Source organism: Ceratosolen solmsi, unplaced genomic scaffold (assembly GCF_000503995.2).
Source record: "Ceratosolen solmsi marchali unplaced genomic scaffold, CerSol_1.0 scaffold6, whole genome shotgun sequence".
NCBI classification, from domain to species: Eukaryota; Metazoa; Arthropoda; class Insecta; order Hymenoptera; family Agaonidae; genus Ceratosolen; species Ceratosolen solmsi.
Window position 1 is genome coordinate 13,506,662 of NW_011948414.1, and position 24,161 is coordinate 13,530,822.

Below are 24,161 nucleotides of genomic sequence, written 5' to 3' on the forward strand. Positions count from 1 at the left end.
GTTATGCGCGGAAATATCTTCATAAACTATTATATTGAATTTATGAAAATTATATTTAATTATTAATAACATGTACCTGAATGTATATCTATATCTAGTTTAATAGATTCTATTTAGTATAAAAAAAATTAAAATGACTTACAATAAAACGATTATTTATTCTAACACTAATACAAAAAATATTCAATTTGTTATTATTAAATATAAACTAATACTTAAATATTCAGATTTTTAAAGTAAATACAAATTTTATATTTACTTTCTGAAATATGCTTAAATTATACTTAGGCTAGTTTAGATGTAGTAGCAATGTAATAATGGAGAAATATATATAACAATAAACTAAATTTCTTTTTCTAATTTTGTGTGTGTGTGTGTGTGTATGCAAGTATTGTGTATAATATAAAAATATATATTTTAAAATAAGATGAAGCATATTTTGAAATTAAACATGTGTAATACAAAGCAGTACTTTTGATAAACATACACATTTATTTAAAATTTATCTATTATATAAAATTATAACCGACGAACTAATTTCAATAAAATACAATTATATATTAATAGTAAATATATAAATTATTAAACGATTGTAATGAAATGTTATAACTTTAGCGTAGTTAAAAACTTATTATTTAATAATGTTTATTTTTAATGATTGATCATTTAAGAAACTGAGTTACGATTGTGTAAAAATCAATATAGAAAGCTGAATTGATTTTTCATAATTCGATTTTTTTAATTAAGACAAAAAAAACAAAGTCTTTACTAAGTTGCAGGCGATATAACTACAATGGTGGGAGACTAATAAAACCGAGTGGCAACGTGATTGTGAGTCAGAGTGTCAGTGGTCAGCGAACTAGTACGCAACGACATACTTTTTTCTTGCTTTTCAGTATTTCCTTGTAGTGAAATTGAATTTAAAGTTGTTCTGTTACTATAGGTACTAAATAGGCATGAAAATTGAACTATTTCATAATTATTGCATGATACAATATTTCACTATCTTTTACTTAATTTTAAATGAAGTAAACTTATCATGAAATTTAAATTTTTAATTTCAAAAGTAGTAATTATAACTCATTAATAAATCTGTAAATTAAATATATGATAGAGTTGTAAAATACATGATTTCTGTGATAATAGTTAGTGATTATATAGTGATATACTTGGAAGAATTAAAATTTAAAAATCAAAATGCCTTTAATTATAAAGTTATTATTAAATCATAGTTTCATGGCCGCAAATGGGTCGTTAGGGCTACTGTTTGTAATTACTTGTTATGGGATGATAGTGACTGCATCATCAGATTTCTCTGCAATCAAAGCCATGGTAAGTCAATTTATTTTATTTTTCTCTTTCTATTTTAATATACGAAATTATCTTTTTATTTTTTGTGACATTATTTTTAAGTTTTTGTGTACGAATCTCGCGTAAGTATACTTGCGGTAATATGCTTGACTGAGTTCTATAAAATTGTCTATTGTATTAGATATAGATATCTATTGTATTTTTAATCAAGTAAATCATTGTTTATACATTATACTTATAATAATATACTTTTAATAAATATTATAATATATATATATTTTTTATAATAAATTAGCACATATAAAATATGATTTAATTAAAATATAATAATTATGTATGTATTTATTTATTAAAATTAAAGTGTTGTTAATTTATTACAACATAATTTCATGACAATTGAAATTAAGATTATCCATTCTTTGTTCCATTTATTATTTTAAAATAAATAAGCAGTGCGATGTCGAAAATATTATACTCAATTAAGGTAATATATAAATAAATAGAATAAAAGTACACGTACCGATTAAATTTATTTTCCTAATTTTTATCAATTTATGTAATTTATTATTGTAATATTATATAAATAATTAAAAATGAAAATATTATAAAGTTATATAATGTTACTCTTATAATAAAACCTATTTTATTTAATTGCTATTTGAAAAATATATATTGTTATTTATAACTTTGAATATGAAAATTTCGAAATCGGTTTTACAATTATTAATGAAAATAAAATATAACATCTTATAACTCTGTAATTAAAAATAAATTGTAATAAATCAAATCTGTAGACAAAATTAAGTTGTTAATATTAATATAAAATAAGTAAATATATTTTATGTTCTTCCTCACATTAATTATGTTCTAGTATGATAATTAAATATTGTAATCATATGTTCCTATAAGTAATATTATAGAAGTAATGCTAAAATTAAGATTTTTATTAATATAATAGTTTTTATCATTTAATAAGGGTTTGCAGTATTCTAATAAATAGTAATTCTACTAAATTAAAAATTTAAAATTATACAATATTTTCCAAAGAGCAATAAAAGATTGTATTTTTGTTCATCCACTTTTTTGATATTTGAATACCTCAACTTAATTGTACTACGAAAAATAATATAATGAATGTCTATTGACGAGGTCGTAGAAATATTCACCAGATTGTAGCACTGTGACCTTCGTAGTCTTTCCCGTGCAGTTTCACGCAGTTACGCACTCTTCCGCATGTAACGTCATAATTTTTATTTTCCGTAAATAGACCATATTTTTAAATCTTAACGTTTTATAGATATATTTTCTTATATTTTCTTTATTTTTTAAAATATAGTTTATCTTTAATACTCACTAACTACAGATAGACAAAGCTATATAAATATTTCTTATTTAAAAGTGATAGAAATATGGTTTTGTTATGTTCAGTTTTGTATTATATTGAATTCTCTACAAATAACACAGTTATATCGGTATACTAAAATTTGAATATTTTAATTTATTCATGTAACAATGATTTTGTAGGTTTGTATCTGAATGGAATTTTTGTGTCGTGTTTATTGATATTAATTGAAATTAATTTTTCATTTGAGTACATAATTTCCATTACTTCCGTATTTTTTGCCTTTCTTCTTTACATGAATATAATTTACTTTAACAATTTAACATCTTTCTTTTTAAATATAATAAACATAAATTAAACTTAATAAATACAACAAATAATATTGAAAAAACTCATTTACGTATTTCTTTTTTATTACATTTAAATATAAGCTATTTTTTATTTTTAATGGTTATTCAAGATTTAACTTCTACAATGATTATCATAAATGTATAAACAGGATTCGATTATATATATTTTATTATAAATGCTCGATTTTCATAAGAAACGTATGTAAAAATTACTTATTAATTTTGTATTCGTACCCGGTTATGTCGATTTGGGGCCAGTGCACTGACAATCAGAGGAGAAGTGATTCTTTCAATTTGACCTTGAATAAGTCTTTATAATGCTGGCGCATCGGTATTCTACGCCCTCGCAACTTCTTCCGAGCACGCTTTGCATATAAAGCCGTTTTTCTTGCTTTCAGTCAAGGCTTTGTATCATCTCACTATTTTTTAAAGTTGCTCAACGCGAATACATATCTACATTACTTTGTAATAAAAGCAAAGATTGATTTCAAATAATATTAAAATATATGGATAAGCCAAATTTTATAGTTTTAATATAATATAATTTAATTGTTTCAATTTACTTTATTACTATTTGTATATTCTCATATACATTATCATAATAAGCATATTGAGTTGCCACAGTCCATATTTATATAATAAGTTTATTTTCTTGATTACAAAAATTGTACTATCATATATTCTAGTGAAATCAATTTTGATGGTTCCTTAAATAATCATCTTGAAAATAAAGCGTGTAAAAAATTTGATACATAATGTAATATTGCAATCACTTTTATTATTTACTTTTATTTTATGAAAGGTAATACATACTCAATTAATATGAATCCTAATTCATAACACCTCAGTATTTTAAATGTTTTTAGAAAAAGTTAATTTATCCTATTTTCGTTTAATTGAAGAATTTAGAAGATATATATATATAAATTACCTAAATTATTATTATAAATTTATAAAATTTAGGTTTTTTTTATGTATTTATAAGTAATTTACATTGAGTTATAATTATCTTTTTAATACTTTTATTACATATTATAAATGATATTGAAATTATCTACATAAAAAAATTAACTTTAAAACAAGTAAACACCAAATTAATTCATAAATAAAAAAAGTTAAATAAAATTGAGCCCATTATAATATTTAAGTATTTAATTTTTTTCTATGGAAATTATAGTTATTGTTAATCAATATATAACAATATATAAATTTGTTATCTATGTAGTAAATTGACTAATTATTAAATTTTTAATTTAAAGTAAATTATTGTTTAACACTCTGGGAATTAATTGCTATTTTTATGAGAAATTTTTATACTAAGAGTGATATAATAAACAAATAACGTAATAAGTAATATTGTTACACATATTAAAATAATGTTAATAATTCAAATAATTAATCAAATGATTTTCAAAATTAAATTAAATTTAATATTTAAAACGCTTATATTAAAATTTACTATTGTTATTGTTATTTAACATATCATCGGAAACTGAATATAAAAATAAAAAAAAATATATATTATTTGCTATGTGAAAATATTAATGTAATTTTTTTATAAATGAAAATTTAGCGATAATATATAAATTTGTAACATAATAAATTATATTAATAATATATGTATGAATGCTCAAGTGTGTCAAGTCAATGGCAACAGCCTAAAATAAATGTGAGAATTATTACAAAAATTGTAGATAATTATAGAAAATTAAAAATTAAAATGATTGTTCCTAGAAAATCGTTACAGTATTTTCATTCAAATTTATTTTTGTTGATATTATATTAATATTGGGGTATTAATTTGAGACCTTATCCATTTCCCTAGAAAACATCTGTACTAGATCAATATAACAGTTCTTTACAGTGTGACAATCACAATATTGATGCGTATAGATAGATACCAATGTAACAATTCTCTACAATATGCCTATCACAATATGGATAATAATATGACATATGTATTTATAAAACATTTGATTGTTTATAAATAAAATTATTTTATTCCCTACATCTATTAAGATCAAGTTTATAAAATTGAAAGCGTTCGTTAGATATTATTCATTTGATTAATGCTACTATTCTATTTCAAAATAAGGAAGTAATTAATATAATGAATTGTTTTTTAATAAAATTAGAATTAGAATTATAAATATATTTAATAATTTAAATATTCCATTCTATTTTTTATCAAATGGCATGTAGAATTATTGTTATTTATTTAATGCAATTGTTAATATTAAGCGATTATCAAAGTTTTCTTATCTTCTGGAAATTATTCATATATGTTCTTTAATTTTCTTTTTCTTTTGTAAAATAATTGGAATCTTTGGGGTTAATAGGGTTTTTTAAAATGTACACTATTCTATATAATTACTTTTTTATATTTCATTTTATAAAAATGAAAATATTATGTAGAGAATATTAATTAGAAGTGTATATTCGTGAAATACAAGGAAAGAGCTAAGTATTTTGAATGAAAAATATTCTGGTATTTTCAATTATATTTTAATTTTTACTAATTTTAATTAATATATAGTTACAAGGTTTTAGCGTTTGATTTTATTTATGAGTTTTATTTTTTTTATGATAATAATATTCAATATTAACAAATAAGTCAATTATTATATTAAATATCTTTATTTTATTATAATGATTCCTTAATAAATATAGGAAACATTTGCTCAATATTGTTTTTATCTTCTGCTTTTACGTTACACTTTTCTATAATTATTTGACGATTTTATTTAACATTTTTCATCATATAAAGTTTCTTTTTATTCGCGCATCTTGAAATTAAAATAGCATGATATTCAATGCGATAAAATACAATAAGATTACTTACGGTCTATTTCAAAAGTATACGCATTATAAAGGCTGAGCATTTTTATTCATGACAATAAATTTATTTGAATAAGTAATAGAGACCCTAAACAAGGATTAATATCATTAAATTAAAGTAGATCAAATATATACCATAAATTATTAATAACTTTACACCTGAATTTTTAAAAATATAGCTAATCGCATTATTTTGTTTGGCTAATAATACGTTCTGAAAATTTCTTTCACTGTAAATTAATAAAAATGAAAGTATTAACTATGAATTGATATTGTCTATTTAACCGTAAATTAATGAGATTTATTTTTTCATTAAAATACCTTTTTTATACATTTATTAGCTGATCTATTTTCAAAATTAATTTAAGTAAATTAATGAAAATTATAGTTTTATTTGTAACGCACCTTAATTATAATGTACAAAGATAATATTTGTTTGCTTGTTATCAATTATTATATTATGTTACTAATCTTTGAAATATGTGCAATCAACAAGCGTTCTCGCTGTATTTTAAAATTACAAAAATTGATTAATATTTAATTCTATAATATATGTACAAATATATTATAAAAATATTTGTACTTTGATTATAATCGTGAATGTAAAACGTGATTATCAAGTTTTTATTACTGACTGTAAACTGCAATTTGATTTATTAAAATATCTGCCATTAGGATCTACTACCATATATTTGATACTATTGTTATTAATTTATTATTTAAGTATTAATTAATGAACGAAATTTATTAAAAGCAATTCATTAAAAGCAAAACTAAGTATAGCTCATCAATGGTTCTTTCACTCAGCAATGGATACTTTTTTCATAGAAATACTTGATCATCAGTTTTTGACTTTATTAATTATCAGTTATCGCACAATATTACAATATGTCAAGATATATCCTGAGTTATGGTTAAATAATAGCCAAATAAATAGTTGAATAATGTTTTATAATTGTGCTGGAAACAATATCTAGAAATATCATATGTAGCAAAATGTCAAGAGATAAATGAAAATACAAAGTTTAATAACTAATATAGTATATATTAGAGACAATAGCTGCAAATGTTTAGAAATTATCGATGATAAGAAAACAACCAGTTTCAACGATGTATTAATGAAGCTATTATTTCAATTTTGTATATTAGATATTGTAATTAGCTATTTTTCTGTTTTCTATAACAGTTGTATTGTCTGTTAATTTTATTAACATTTATTAATTACTAAAGATTTATTTAGGTCACTATCTAAGTCAATTTTATTCTTTGTATTCCCAGCATCATTGACAGAACCACCTGTATTCCAACAAGGTTAATATAATTTAGTTGGTTGACTAATAGCATTATAATTCATTCGATGTTAATAATAACAATGATAATTAATTTTTAAATATACTAAATTTTATAATAACAAAAATCTGGTTTCATAAAATGTTGATGATTTAGTAATGAAAAATGGATAAAGTAATATATCAATTCAATTATACTGATTGCTATTAAATTAAAAATTAACCATGATTAAGCATATAAATTCTTACTATTATTACTGTATCATTAAAAACTTATTAATTATTATAATAATTTTAATTTTAACTATTTATTTGTTAATATTGGCTTTATATAGTTTATAGATAAATCAGACAAACGAATCTCATTCGTTGTACATATGATGTGTCTTTGTCATTTTTTCTATTGTGTTAATATAGTATAGATTCATTTTTTCAATTTTTTATGAAAAATATTTTGGATGTACGGACTTTTAATTTTTTAATTAATAATTCAAATTTAATTCAAATGTAGTTATAAGAGATGATAAATAAATAATTTACCTGATTTAAATTATAGTGCACTCAGTAATAATTATAATTAATTATATATATATGTATATATCTGTTTTGATATGTCTTTCGCTATTTATTAAATTACGTATGTTGTTATGTATATTATAATAAATATTAATAATATAATGAAATACATTAGTGATATAAATATATAAACATTGTTATAATTAATTTTTTGTATTGTATATTTTAAGTTGATACAAATTAATTTTTAATAGATACATATAAAAGTAGCTGTAATTCGTAAAAATGTAAGCGAGGATAAATTTATTTATTCATGCTAAAAATTCTTTTATTTTAAATATTTTTAATTTATTCATACAAAAGTTTATATTTTAACAATTCATGAAGTTGCTAAAGCAATAAGGTTTATTAAAAAATGAACAATAATTTTGATCAAGAACTTTTTTTGTTAAAGTACAAAAATTTATTAGAAATATCTTTGCAAAATATACTCTTGTTTTTTGGGTCATGTAATGTTAAATTAAATACAGAAAACATTACTATATACTGTATTATAATTATATGCCTATGGTATGCTTTATTATTGATTCAAATTATATTATTCAAAATTTCTTTATCCGTTTTTAGAAATTCAACTTTATATATATTATTGATTCAAAGTATTTAACGACTATATTAATGTAATTCATTATACCCCTTCTGTTTTGTCTGATTAAATTTAAAACATTTTTATCTAAAATGAGAATAATTTTGGTTTTATTTAGTTAACATTACTACTTTTAATCTTAATGATAAATACAGTAAAAATATTATGACGTAAACTGGTCGCTGTAAGTATCATAATTATTTCTTTGGAGCTATAACAATCTATTATCTATGTATTATTTTAAAACTTATCTAGTATAATATTCTGGCAAAAGGTTAAATTCACTTAGTATTATAACTTTTATTATTCTAAGCACTTGCTAATATAACAGTTTATATCACACAAAATTAAATATTATATCTAATATTCTTTTATTTTATAGAGAAGAAAATAAAATACATTAAATTCTTCACTGTTACTTTTAGTTCATTAGTCATACTCATGGTATCAAAGGTTCTTTTGATATTTAGTTTCACCAGGAAATATTTGTCGCTAAAACGATAGCTATATTTCATATTTTAATCACTTGCCCATCTTCTGAATAGTATTTGTAACGATTTAATTTTGTAAAAGTTACAATACTTAATTATAACAGCTACATAAGTTTTGTTGTTAAATATCTAATATATTGATATGTGTGTGTGCGCGCGCGCGCGTGTGTGTGATAATTATGCATTAATTCAGCTTATCCTTTTTTCAGTTTATTATTTTTTATTATATTTAGTTTCTTTTTACTTTCAATTAGAATTTTATATTTCAATTGAAATATAAAAGATTTATATAAAATTATCTACAATATAGATACTATATTTCTTCAGTACATAGTTTCATATTTTTCATTCAGCTTTTTTTTTCGATATAACTGTATCGTAGGTGTTATGTACATCTTTAAGTACTAAATGTAACGTCTTTAATCATTTGGCTGTTCATTTACATTCAAATCGAATCGCAAAAGAATCTACTAATAATGTGATATCAATTACGAACTTTTTAAAATAAAATATTCTATAATCTGATGTTAGTTTTTAATTAATATTATGTATTTCAGTTTTTAGAGATTTTTTAATTTCTTATTATAAATAATATAAATTAGTGGAAAACTATATCATTAGAATTTTAGAATTCTATATTTCTTAAACTTGACTAGAGCTTGAGTAGTTCTTTTAATTGTTTTAATAAAATTTCTATTTTTTAAGAAAATATGAAAATATTAGCATTTCTTTGAATCTTTATAATATAGACACAATTGAATTAACTAAATGTAAGTATATAAAATAAAAGAATAAGGAGCAATAATTGGAATAACGAAATTCGTATATTAATATAGTGTTTTAAATAGAAAATAATCTGAATTAAAAAATCAATTAACAATAATGCATATGTTACCTAGATACAGATAAACTTATAACTAATTAATTAAATTATCTGAATAAAAGTCAAATAAGTATTTATAGTTGTATAATTTAGTCAATATCCGCTATTACAAAAATTTAAATTAAAAAGTTTCTCTAATTATAGAGTAATTTAATTTTAATAAATTTATTCACGTATATTTTTCTTTTTACTCATGAGTATATTCGAATCACTTTTAAATTCATTATTAATTTTTGTATCATAAATCACGTAGCTGCATACTCAAAAATTTGGCTAGCCATACATTACATTTAAATTTAAAATTACTTCTTAAACCCTTAATATTAAAACTTTCACATTAGACTTTAATTCCAGCAATATTATTCGTTTTATTACAGGTTGATCGCCTTCAATTCAAAGTCACAAGCAGTTTACCCAACTAAAGTAAAAACTGTTTACAATCAAAGTGCCTTCTATGTGAAGAATTACGTTTTGTAACTGAAAGAACATCATAATGCTAGTAAGAAATGCTAATACTGCATAATTTTTACTTCATCATATTTATTAGGAATTTGAAAAGTTCTTTTTTTAATTGTCGCTTCATTAAATTTTTGATATTTTTTTTTGATTATCTAATAAGTTTTAATTATTTGATTTTGTTTTGTTAAAAAATTTTATAAAATAATTTTTTTTTTTAACTACTTGAATATTAATATTTTTTTCTCAAAATGCGTAAGTAATTAAAAGTACTTGCTAAATTCTTATGTATTTATTTTTAATGCAATTTATTCAAAATTGAACATAATTATTATGATTTCCAATTATATATTAAACACAATTAATAAAATATATTTTTTATTTATTATTTATAAATTCCATTCTTCTTTAATTTAGAAAGAGTACATATTATTATAAAGATAATATAGTACTAAGTTTTTTTTATTAGACAAATTCTAATTGATGCAATTTTAATTTTTTAGCATATAATTTTTGTATACAAGAAACTAAATCATTTCGATATTTAATATTATTATTTAATAATTATAGTTCCTTTAAAAAAATTTCATAATAGATATAGAAAACAAATAAAAATGTTAACAATATGTGATTTTTTTTAAATCACAGTTTTAAATAATTTTAATCCACGATTTTATTTTATTCAAGATGTAATTATGCTACATTTACATAAATTAATTTTTGTGTATTTGTTTCGCCATCATTTATTATTATTGAAATTTTGCATGCACATGCACACATACACATGCGCGCGCGTGAACGCACGCACACACACATACACACACACACACACACACATATATATATATATATAGATTTCTTAAAAATGTTAATTTCTCTCATTTGTTCTCAATCTGTTTTAAATATTACAATATTTGGAAAACAATTTTCTTATATCTTAATATGTATGACAATGATTTACTTTTATAAATTATATATTGTATGTGAAAAAGTATAATATATTTATTATTGAGGAAAATATAATATTACTTTTGATATAATATGACTATTTCAGGAACGTATTGAAATCAATTATCAAACGAAACTGCATAATAAAACTAAACAATAACAATGTAAGATTATAAAACTAAACATTAGATTAGAATTTTAGATAATTCAGGTATATTATCTTTATGAAAAATACAGGAAAGTGGGTAGACAATAAAATAAGATATGAAAAAGAATACAATATCAGAAGAATGGTTAGAATTTGGATCAAGTTGACTTCAGTATACTTATGCATTATAAATGATTATATTGTTTGATTGTGTATATACTTTATATCGAATCTAATTATGTCGGTACTTAAACAATTCACAAATAGTATAAGCGAAAGCCATCGCGCGTTTCTATATCATACAAAATATCAATTAAATTAACAATTTTTAAATCTATAATTTTTTATAGCAATAACTAACAATAGGATTAATATTTTTTTCTAATATTTGATGTATTTATAAGTCATCATAAATGTAATCAATCGTATTTTAATAAATAAAAATTAAATATGTAGCAAGGAAATTTTTTGAGATTTACAAAGTCATCTTAAAAATATGAAAATTTAGATGTTGAAACGTATTTTCTCACGTAGAACTGTTTTCAGAGAATACAATGTAAATTTTTTAACGATAATATAATTTACAATATTTAAATATTATTATTATCATTATTAGGGATATTTAAATATTATGTTAAATAAAATTTACTAATTCTGAGAACTATATGTATATTATGAAATAAAATTTATATTTAATTAAATAAAATATCATAATCTTTATATTCTGCAATGTAAATTCTGCCCAAGACAATGTTTTCAATAAAAGGCCAATATTCCCAATACATAAACATGCACGAATTTTTTCTATTCTCTTTTATTTTTAAGTAACAGATGTAATAAATGTATCTCATGAAAGTTTTAAAGTTTTTTGAAATTAATTTTATAATTTATACATTTAATTTGATTTGTTATTTTTTTCTAATTTGTAAATATTGTTTTAGAGATACTTATCACAATATGGTTACTTACCACCATCAAATCCAATAAGTAGTGGGATCATTTCAGAACAGACCATACATCGAGCTATTGCTGAATTTCAAGCCTTTGCTGGTATTGGTGTTACAGGTAATATTTAATATTTAAACAACTTTTTATTTGTATATTATTTATATATGCATGCAATTGAAATTAATACCTTAGTTGAATGGAAATATGCTTGATGATTTCAACAGAATACTATTTTTTATCAATTAAACACATTAATTAGTTGAATGTACATACTTGAAAGAGAGAAACGGATATCTACAGGTTGGTTAATTCATTAATAAATTAAGAAATAATTAATTAAAATTTATTAATTAAAATAATTAATAAATAGCTGTATAAAATAAATTATTAAAAAATATAGATCTATAAATAAATGATTAGTATGGTAATGTTAAAAAATTATAAATAAGTAAATAGTTCTTAAATACAACATTATTAAATGGCTAAGTAGATTTTTTATTTGTTACTCTAGTATTAAATAAAAATAATTTATTCATTAAACAATATATTAAATAATATTATTGATAATTTATTACATGAATTGAAAAATTACAGAATCAATTAATTAAAAGTATTACATAACGTATCGACTATTTTTTACTTGAAAAGACAACAAACATTTCGGATAGTTTTAATTAAACATTTATTATAGTCATAGTTTACTATTTGTAATAATAGTATGCTAAATATGACTCCGTTTATTTTATTTATTTTGTTCATTAATTTATATGAGATATTATTCAATTTTATGTTGATTGCATTCTACATTTCCATATACCTTCAAAATATATATACTGTTTCTTTTTAGACTAGATTATGTAAATTTGAAATGATCTACAAAATTGTTTAAAAATATATTCATTTACATTATATCTATAAACAAAACACAGATTTTATTTATGTTTAATTATACAATATGACATATATTTTATTAAAGATCTTTTAATCTATACTATTATTTGTCAAAATAAAACACATTTATTTTATGAATGGAAACAAAATTTTAGACGCAAGGAAAGTTTATAAAAAACTCTTAAGTAATATCATGTAATAACTATATAAGATCAAGATCTTATCGAAATTATTTATTTAATAATTAAAATAAATGTTTACTAATAATGGAATTAACGAATAAAATAATTGCAAATTAATAAATAAATATCTATTTTCGATTTTTCATGTAATTTATTATCCAGACTTTATTTCTTTTTTTTTATATTCACATACTTATCCTAATTGGCTTAACAATTTATGTATGCAGTTAATACATAATCTAATGGAAGTTTTAATATAAATTTGAAAAATATTATATAAATATTATATAGTGTAATTGTAAAGTTTATACGTGAACGCTTAAACACTTATTTAAAAAGGACATGTATAAATTAAATTTCTACTAAACTAATAACAATAATTTTATTTGTATTCGTAATTTAATAATTCATTTAATATATTTTAGGAGTTTTAGACAATGAAACGATGACTTTTATGTCAATTCCGAGATGTGGAGTTAAAGACGTCATAGTTCCCAGTTTAAATAGTCGATCTAAAAGATATGCACTTCAAGGTAAATAGACACATATAGATTAAAAATATATAATAAAAAATGATATCTTGAAATGAAATGTAAAATGTAATGAGACACATAAAATCATATTGTTAAAAATGTTTAATAGAAATTTTCGTAATTTGATTTTTTTTAAATTAAATATATAATAAATCTTTAAGAAACGTCAGATACATGTGTGAGAATTCAATATAGTCTCTTCAAGAATTTTCAATGAGCACCAGATATTTAATGGGAATAGAAACAAGAAATAACATGATGAGATAACAAAATATACAATCAGATACTTATAGATAGTATCATGGATGTTTTACTGCTTTTAAATGTTGTAATATGCATATTAGTAAATAATATAGAAATTACATAAAACGTATCAATTAATTAATGTAATTACGTCGAAACATAATAGTATCAAATGTTGTGTATATAAACTAAGAATAAAATTGTATAAGTATATCAATTGTAAATATAAATTATTACAGGCAGTAGTAAAAATTTGTTATTCATATAGAATCGAATGTGAAATTAATTAATATTATATCAAATTTTATAGTTTAGTATTACATAATTGATAACAAATAATTTTTAATTTCCAATGTAATTAATTATTTATTCTGTTTCTTTATACAAACTCTTACCATTTTAATTTTTAAGATTATTAATATCTCCATAACTACCACACTATTAAGTATCAAATATTTTAATATGAATATATATTATATATTGTAATGACTGTATTTATTACAAATTTATTCTATTATAACAAATATATGAGAAGATAATGAACTTTTAGTATTTCAAGATTGACCACAGTTTTGGCTTAGTATCTTGTTTGCATTCATTACACAAAAAGAGAACGTTATAATTTATACATCTAATTATAAATCTTTGTTATAATACATTTAAATAAATATATAGCTTTAATACATATATAAAAAAAGTAATGTTAAAAATTCATACTAGAATATCCAAAATTATTTCTAAATTATTAACAATTATAAATATAAATATATATATATATAAATAGCTAATTTTATAATGCTAATTTTATGCTTATATTATGACTTAGAAAGTTCTTATTTTTATTATTTAGAAAATAATTTTTAGTCAGTTTTGTATAATATTAAGAAGGTAAAAAATCTCATTCTTAATAATAATAATTATTATGTTTTTCGAAAATTAATTAAGAATAAAATTATTAATAAACGAAATAAATTTTGTTATAATAAGTTTGAATCAGATATAAAATTTATTTTATAATTGTTTATTTAACTAAAGGTTCTAGATGGCGAGTTAAAAAACTTACATACAAAATTAGTAAATATCCACGAGGTTTAGAAAAAGGAGCTGTTGATAAAGAAGTTGCTAAGGCTTTTTCCGTGTGGTCTATTTATACTGATCTTACATTCACTTCTAAAAAATCCGGACAAGTAAGTGATTAGTAATATTTATAATATAAAACATGAAATATTTTAAATTTGATTTGTACTTAATACTTAATGTATACCGGATATGCTTCACTATTACAGTTTAGAAGTTTTAAATACATTATGTAATTATAAAAAATTTTTAAATTTCCATAAACATACCTTTCCATTATTTATTTTCCATTTAACATACTGTCCGACATATTTTTCTGAATCTGCAAGCATATTATGCCTAAGAAATAAATGTGAAATGAATTGTTTATGTCTTCAAATTATGCTCAAATACGCTAGCTATAAGCACGTTTATTCTACAGAATATACGAGATCGAATGCACAAATACGTTAAATTAAAAATACATATAATAAAAGATTAAAACTAAAATTAAATATTATAATAACCATGTTTGATATTTAGTTCACTAAATTATCATGTATTTTATATTGAAGTCAACAAATTAATAATCAACTCTCATCTTATTATATTTTTGTAATTTTTTAATTATTATGAAATAAATTAATTTATGTATTGAAACTATTAATTTAAATGCTTTTCATTTGAAATAGTTTTTTTTATTTTTTTATTTTAAATTTACATATTTTCAGCATTAATAAATCAAATCTGCATTCAATCTTGAGAAATTCGATCAGAAAATCAAATAACAAAAATATTATTAATAAAATAGAAAGAATAATGTAAATATCAGAATAAAGGTTATTCTTATTTCCTAAGAAGAAATTAATAATAATTAATTGGTAATCAAAATAAAAAGTACATATAATGCAAGTAATGCAAGCAAGCAACTTATATTTGTATACAATAAAATTAATAGTTTACATGAGAAGGCAATCGCTGTTTGCGTGATTCAATTGTACACATAATGTATCAATATTCGAAAAAGATTATCAAATTCAATATAATAAAATTAATCCGTATAAACTTTTTGATATAAAAATATTTTAAATCATTACACAAATAAATTAACTATATAATTTTATATAATAAACTCTTTTCGAACTCATATTACTCATTAACATAAAATGATATATACTATTTAATAATTGTTAGGATATATATATCTTCCTTATATATTTTTCTTGAATATAGAAAACGCTAAATTATAATCCAATCAAAAATACAAATAATCACTAACCTAGAAATCTATTCCCAAATATTATAAATTATTATTCATAAGTTAGTAATAAAATTCTACATAAAACTAATATTATTCAGGAAAACCAATACAACTACAGGTAACAATATTAATGAACATACATTATTAATAAACTAATTTTCAATATACAACAGGCATTTAATGTAAATAAACATCAACCTTTCGAATAAATAATAAAAAATTTGTATATATCTTATGTATATAAGTTCAGTTATAAAAACTTTTTTATTTAGACTAATCTGAAAAAATGTTATCAAATGAAGTTTTGATTAATTAAAAAAAATTTCAAATACAATAAAAGTTGTAATACTTTTAAGATTTTAAACAATATGTGTATATATGTAGGCATTACGTTTCTATACATATATATGTACGTATTATTTTTTACGTATATCCAATATCACGACTTAATTGGTTTTATTAATTTATATTTACATAATAAATTATTTAAAAAATTAATAAATATGTATATTTTATTCGCCCTTAAATTATTTATTATAATAAGTTTGTGTTACAAAATTTTGATAAATCATTTTTATATTCCTTTTCTTGTAATATTCTTGAACCACTTGCAATATTTTGTACAGTATTAGTGCGTAAATTATGCAACAAGCATTAATAAAATGGTAAATTTATTTTTTCTATTTGATTATTTATAAAATTTTACTCTTAAAAAAAATTTCAAAGCAATTAAATAATTTGTAAAATAAAAAATTTTTTATGTTTTATAATAAAAATTCATAAATAAAAATTATGAAATTTACAAAAAGTTACTGAAATATATAAAATATACTAAAACTAATTTATTTTTAATCAAAATTTAGAAAATTTATTGCCGATTTGAACAATATATTTATTAATTGAGTAGAAAAGAAAAGAGAAACGTCAAAGTAATTGTTGATTGATCCTTAACATGGAGAAAAAAATCGAATTAGGCTTGAAAGAATAAAATGAAGTTGATATAGCTTCTTTATAATTTATTTAATTTATAATTTTTTTCAGTTATTCATTAATCAATAAAGTTGTTAGCATGATGTAATGGATAAATGAAGAAAAATGTAAAGCAAGTATATGAACGCCAGTAATTAAGTGTTTTTGATGAAAATATAGTTTAACGTGATGGCAAGTTCCTATCTATTTTTTATATTACTTCGATCATAGAGGATCTGTATTATAGATTTTAAAATTATGTATATAATTTTCAAATATTTAATAATTAAGTTTCTTAAAAAGTCATCTAATATTATAATTTCTTATAATTGATATTTAATTTTTCAATTCGTAATTTAAAAAAATCTATATTATTACTTTATCATTATATAAATTCAATTTTTCATTTGAATTATTTTCACTTTTATTATTTTCAATTAATGAATTTTTTTTAATATAAATCAACTGATGCTTACATTAATATTTCTAAGTAGTAAGCGTCAAATATGTATGCAAAAGACAACTTCTTCAGCTTTTAGATTTAGATAAAATATTTTCTATACTATTACATTTATTATAATGTATTCTACTATCGTTAGTATATATCTACTCACTTATTGTGATTTTCTTTGTATGATAAACAAATTTGTTGAAACCATTTGATAAAATAACTTGTAAAATAAATGATAATTATTATTATAATTAAAAAGGACCCACATATATAATTTATATTATATATTATTTATATATCATTGCATAAATTTGAAAATTGATATTATTTTATATAATTAATGAGCTTTACCAAATACACAGATGAGGAGTATAAGATACATAATATTTGTGTGGGTGCATGTATGTGCAGTTAATTACCTTAAATATACATTAAATATAAATTAATTGGCTACATTTTGTTTAGATATTATAAATTACACTATTATATTGAAAAAATTTGTAATTTTTATTCAAGAAGATTTTATTTTAGAAATATGAATAATATGAAAAAGTCTATCATGTGAAGAATATTTATCTTTGTATGTTTTATCGACATTATTAAAATGCAATTTATGTATATAATTAAAATATAATTAATTATTGCCAAGAGTGTATGTATAGAGAAGTATTAATAAAATTAAAAAAATAATTAATACAATCCTGAACAAAATGTTCTCCAAAAAATACTATTATAATTATGCATTAATTTTGTAAATTATTCATGTTACTTTATTAAAGATTATTAAATAAATCAATTTATTTAAAAGTCAGATAGAGTTTTAAATTAACTTTAGATTTTAATATGTACTAATAAAATTACCGAATGAAATAATAATTATGGATTATTTTTTATTTAACAATAAAATTATCAACTTTCATGTCCTGAAATCTTGTAACTTTAATTACAATTCACCTTAACAATAAGTAATAACTTCTTGCCATAAAGGATTCATGTTATCTTATCTTATTTATATTCTAATAAATCTTAAATAATGAAAGTATAACACAAATACTTTGAATTCAGATTTCTTTATGAAATTAATTTATTTTTCGGAAACTTATTATTCAATTTATAAACATGATTAGAATTTTAAAAAATATTCATATATAAAATTTTAATTAGAATAAAATTATAGAATTAAAAATATTATTAGTGAAATGATATTAATTATAAAATAAAATAAATTATAAAAAAAACAAATATCCACTTTACTTATTAAAATTATGATTACGTAAGTATTTAATTCTCAAATTATTTAGATTTTGCAAAAATAATTTTAATAATGATATATTACAAAACATTTTTAAATATTGGTTCTTCATAAATAAATATATGGAGAACTGTTTTTTTAATCGTATACCTCTATATCATAATGAATTAAATATTTTTTAATAGGTTCACATTGAAATTCGATTTGAGCGAGGTGAGCATGGAGATGGTGATCCATTTGATGGACCTGGAGGTACATTAGCCCATGCTTATTTTCCTGTGTATGGAGGTGATGCACATTTTGACGACTCTGAACATTGGACAATAAATAGCTTTCGGGGTACGAATTTATTTCAAGTAGCCGCTCATGAATTTGGTCATTCTCTTGGACTTAGCCATAGTGACATAAAATCAGCTCTTATGGCGCCATTTTATAGAGGATATGATCCGGATTTTATGCTGGATAATGATGACATTCAAGGAATACAGGCAATTGTTTATTTTTTATAAAGTAATAATAGTAAGAATTGAATAACGTTAAGAAACAATTTTTTGTTTAGGCTTTGTATGGTTCAAAAATTGAAAATAAAGATAGGACAAATATTTATCAGCGAACGACCAATATCCCTCTACTGGGTGAAGAAGATTCACAACTTTGTCTGGACTCAAAAATTGACACTATATTCAATTCAGCAGAAGGGCATACATATGTTTTCAAAGGTAAAAACTTGTATAATAAAAAGTATATAACAGAAGATTTCATTTTAGGATTCTAGAATTACGCTATGAGATTATTTTTATTTATGAAAATAAATCAAATTTATATGCAGTAATACATAAAATTAAATAGGTAATTGAATAAATAAATTTAAAAGTACAATAAATAATATTTATGTATAAGAACATAAATCTTTTTACACATAATGTAATATCGAAATTTTTTTCAATCTTTTTGTCTTCTTACTAACTTTAAGGTATCAAAAAACTAGGACATAATTCGGTAGTTTCTATTAAAATAGTACATATTGACATATCTATCAATAAAAATTTAATGTTTATTTTTATGAAAGAAACTATTCTAAATTAATAATATTTGATATAATTAAAAACTAATTTGTATTTTAAACTCAATATATATTTTTAATATTTATATATATTTTACTTTATATATTTGTTTATGTACTTATCGATTATGAAATAACCATTTATTTATTTAATATTAATAAAAATGGCTGTATAATTTATTGACAAAATAATTAGATATTAGTTTAAAAAAATAAAAATTCATTCTTATATGTTTTATTAAGAATAAGTTGATTTATTTTTCTGTTTTCTAACTGTTCTTTATTGGATCAATTAATACAAAATAAATTTTAAGAGTTTTTTTTTACATAGTATCATAATTTGATTTTTATAATGGAAAATATTTTTATCTATTGTACGTTAAAAATAAAATTACAAGTAGAAAAATATGTAATATATATATGAATCCTTATAATCCTTTATTTATTTAAAGTATTAATACTTACAACCGTAGTAAATCTTTATAATAATTAACATAATTTATTTGTTAATATAGCATTATTGATCATAAACAAATATTTAGAAAAATATACTTAAAAAAGGTACAACCTGTTCATAAAGAAAATTTGGAAAAAATGCATCTTACGATATATATCATGGTAGAATATATGATAGAATGAATTTACAACTACATTAATATTATATATATATATATATATATATATATATATATATATATATCTTTAATTAAAAAGATATATAATGTAAATATGTAATAAAATATGAATAAATATATGTTCTTGTTGATACCTGAAGGCACTATAATTCGAAATCATGGTGAATTCGTTAGGTATTACTTATTATTTATAAGCATTAAGCCAAAGAAAATTAATTCAACACCGTAGTTTTATTATTTCGCATGCATATGAGCATTTCTAATTGATACGTGTTGGCCTCTTCATAATCAACTGACATAATATAAAATTCTAATAAATAAAGTATTTTTTTAAGAATCATATATAATAATAATAATTTCTTATGTAATAAAAGTACATAAGAATCTTATGAATTTAAAATGCAACGTTATGTTATTATTTAAGTTAATTAACATATGAAATGTTTTAGAATTAATTTATGTAGATTTTCATTGATTAATATTTTTAAATTCAAAGTGTTTATTATAAAAAATTTTCATTATAAATATTGCTTAGAAGCTTCTAAAGTTTCGATTAGAACTTTGTAGATATAGTACTTGTAAACATTGATCATATCATATTAGACAATTAATACTTTAAGAATATTTTTCTATCAAATTGCATACTAAACTTAGATTACCAACATCGATTTATTAATTTCATACTGGTAAAATAAGAAGTACATAATAGTTACAAGATATAAAAAATATACAATGAGTATTCTCTAATTATAGTTATTGTAACTATTAATACAATTAGAGGTTTTCACTTTTATATATTTATAATGAAATGTTTCAAGTACAAATGATGTATATATTATAAATTACACAAAATTACAAATAAATAGAAAATATATTATATCTCTATTGCTTATGTATTATTTAAACATTTTTTGCGATTACGTTAATTGTCAGAAAATTGTATTACTCATGATATTAATGTTAAAATTGTAAATAAAATCAAATTTTTAGAATATAAAGTCTCAACTTTAAGGTTTAACAACTGATTCTTTTGTTAAGTAGATAAATTCTTAACATTACTAATGCTACTAACTATTACAAAATAAAATGTGAAAAATTGTGAAATAGTCTATCATAGTCAAAAAGTTATTCGTTATTCTGAATTATCATATTTATAAGTTATCAAATAATATTTAAGTTTTTAAAGGTATAATTTAAGTGTATTTTTACATTACGTGTTACATTTCTGTGTATTTTACACTGCTCACCACAGAATTTTCTTTAATGATCATTCTCTATCAAACTTCTATTCTCACTCTATTTGACAAAAAATTGTATATCTAAATTTATCTTTAGATGTGATTGATTTATATAAGAGATTATTTAATATGGTAGAATTAGACTTTATATAAATTATATAAATATAAAAAAGAATAAATAAAATTAATCTATTTTTATATTAGCTTTAAATGCTTTATAAAAGTGTATCTCTTAATTAAATTATTAATTATAATTGCTTGTATGAGTATTTTTAAATATATCATCAAAATTCCACTGAAATATTAATATTAATACTTATTGAAACTTTGATTGTTATTTTAAATAATAATATATTTCCTATACGATTAAATTAAAGAGAAATTCTATTAAAAAATAAAAGCTTGATTAATATATATATAGTAATTTATAATAGTAGTTATACTTCAATTTTTATTTACATTCAAATGCATTAATTTTTGAATAGTGAATACTAACAAATTAACAAAAGAGCATCATTTTATATAAAAAGATAAAAAAAAGATAAAGAGATAGAGTACAGAATGTACGTGAACTTTCTTAAACTGTCTTCTTTGTCAAAAAATATTGAAATGAGCATAAAATTAATTAATAAGGAAAAAGAAAAATAAACCATTAATAAAAAATATAATTATATTCTATAAATAATAATTAATAGTTCATCCATTAATAAAATATATATCCAACATCCAATAATAAATATATATCATTAATAATTTTTTTATTTAAATGATAAGATCCAATAATAATTAAGATAGCTTTAAAAAATTTAATTTCCTTAAACTTGTTTTTAAAATAATTACTTAATTTTAAAATTCACAATATTTTGAAATTAAACAATGAAGTACAGTTTCAAAAGTATTGACATTCTAATTTTTAAATTACTACATTTCATTCATAAATATAAATATTGCTAATAATAAAGGTTTATGTATTAGACGAGTATTACTGGAAATTATCTTCCGATGGAGTTGAAAGTGGATATCCAAAATTGATTACATCTTCTTGGAAAGGCTTACAAGGAAATATTGATGCAGCATTTACTTACAAAAATGGAAAAACTTATTTTTTTAAAGCACGTACATACAATATATTTAATCTAGTTTTTAAAATTATCTTTATTATAAAAAAATTAAATTATTAATATTTTTTAGGGTTCAAAATATTGGAGGTATATTAATAAGAATGTTGATGGAGATTATCCAAAAGATATTAGTGAAGGTTTTACTGGTATACCTGATAATATTGATGCTGCTGTTGTATGGACGGGTAATGGAAAGATTTATTTTTACAAAGGAACAAAGTTCTGGAGATTTGATCCATCGCAAAGGCCACCAGTTAAAAGTTCATATCCAAAACTTATTTCAAATTGGGAAGGTGTACCTGATAACATAGACGCTTCACTAGAATATCATGGATACACGTATTTCTTTAAAGATAAAGCATATTATCGATTTAATGATAAAACATTTTCTGTTAGGATTACTTAATAAATTAACTTTCAAATATACATACTTTATATTTTATTAAAATTTATCTTAAATTTATTTCAGGTAGATGTTGCTAATCCAGCATTTCCAAGAGCTACTGGCTATTGGTGGTTTGGGTGTAGATCCATTAATAAAGGAACTCTTAGTAATATTAAATGGAATATAGAAAATGATAATAGAAATTCGTCTCATTATTATGCTACACTAAAAAAAGTTTACAGCGTGAAGTTGAATAGTAATGATGATAATATAGATAATGTGGATGATGTTATTTTAGATGCTGTAACATAAAATATTATCTATACATATTTTTTGATAAACTAAACTCCTTGTTCCTAGAGCATTATGCCCTAAATCTTCGTACCACCGATAAAATATATAACTTTTTATTTTTAAATAGTTTTATTATTCATAAAATTCCTCTTAGATTAAATAATATTCTTAATATTTTTATTTAAATGGATCGCTACGTAAATTTTTAATATAAGTTTATATGTATATATATATATATATATAAATTTATTATAAAATTAAAAACTTCAGTTGTATGCACGTGATAAAATATTAATTACAGTTTATCCTGTAATAACTATTCTATATTATTATCACAGACACATACGCCCCCTCCATATATATATATATATATATATATATATATATGTTATAATGGTTATGATGGTATACATATTATGAT

At 20.4% G+C, this 24,161-nt stretch overlaps 1 protein-coding gene across 2 annotated transcripts; it reads left to right on the plus strand.

The window, feature by feature from the left end:
• The first annotated feature begins 882 nt into the window (after positions 1 to 882).
• LOC105368158 (Matrix metalloproteinase 1) lies at positions 883 to 23,837 on the plus strand. Of its 2 annotated transcripts, none has more exons than XM_011507100.1 (10): positions 883 to 943; positions 1,233 to 1,332; positions 12,160 to 12,283; positions 13,665 to 13,772; positions 15,051 to 15,202; positions 19,190 to 19,492; positions 19,564 to 19,723; positions 22,916 to 23,052; positions 23,132 to 23,452; positions 23,531 to 23,837. In XM_011507100.1, the coding sequence occupies exons 2-10, from the start codon at positions 1,237 to 1,239 to the stop codon at positions 23,756 to 23,758; spliced, it is 1,629 nt and encodes a 542-aa protein (XP_011505402.1). In that variant the 5' UTR covers positions 883 to 943; positions 1,233 to 1,236; the 3' UTR covers positions 23,759 to 23,837. The 2 variants fall into 2 exon arrangements, with proteins under 2 accessions (XP_011505402.1, XP_011505400.1); XM_011507098.1 differs by lacking the exon at positions 883 to 943 and adding an exon at positions 10,044 to 10,165 and having other exon boundaries at positions 1,094 to 1,332.
• Positions 23,838 to 24,161: the final 324 nt, after the last annotated feature.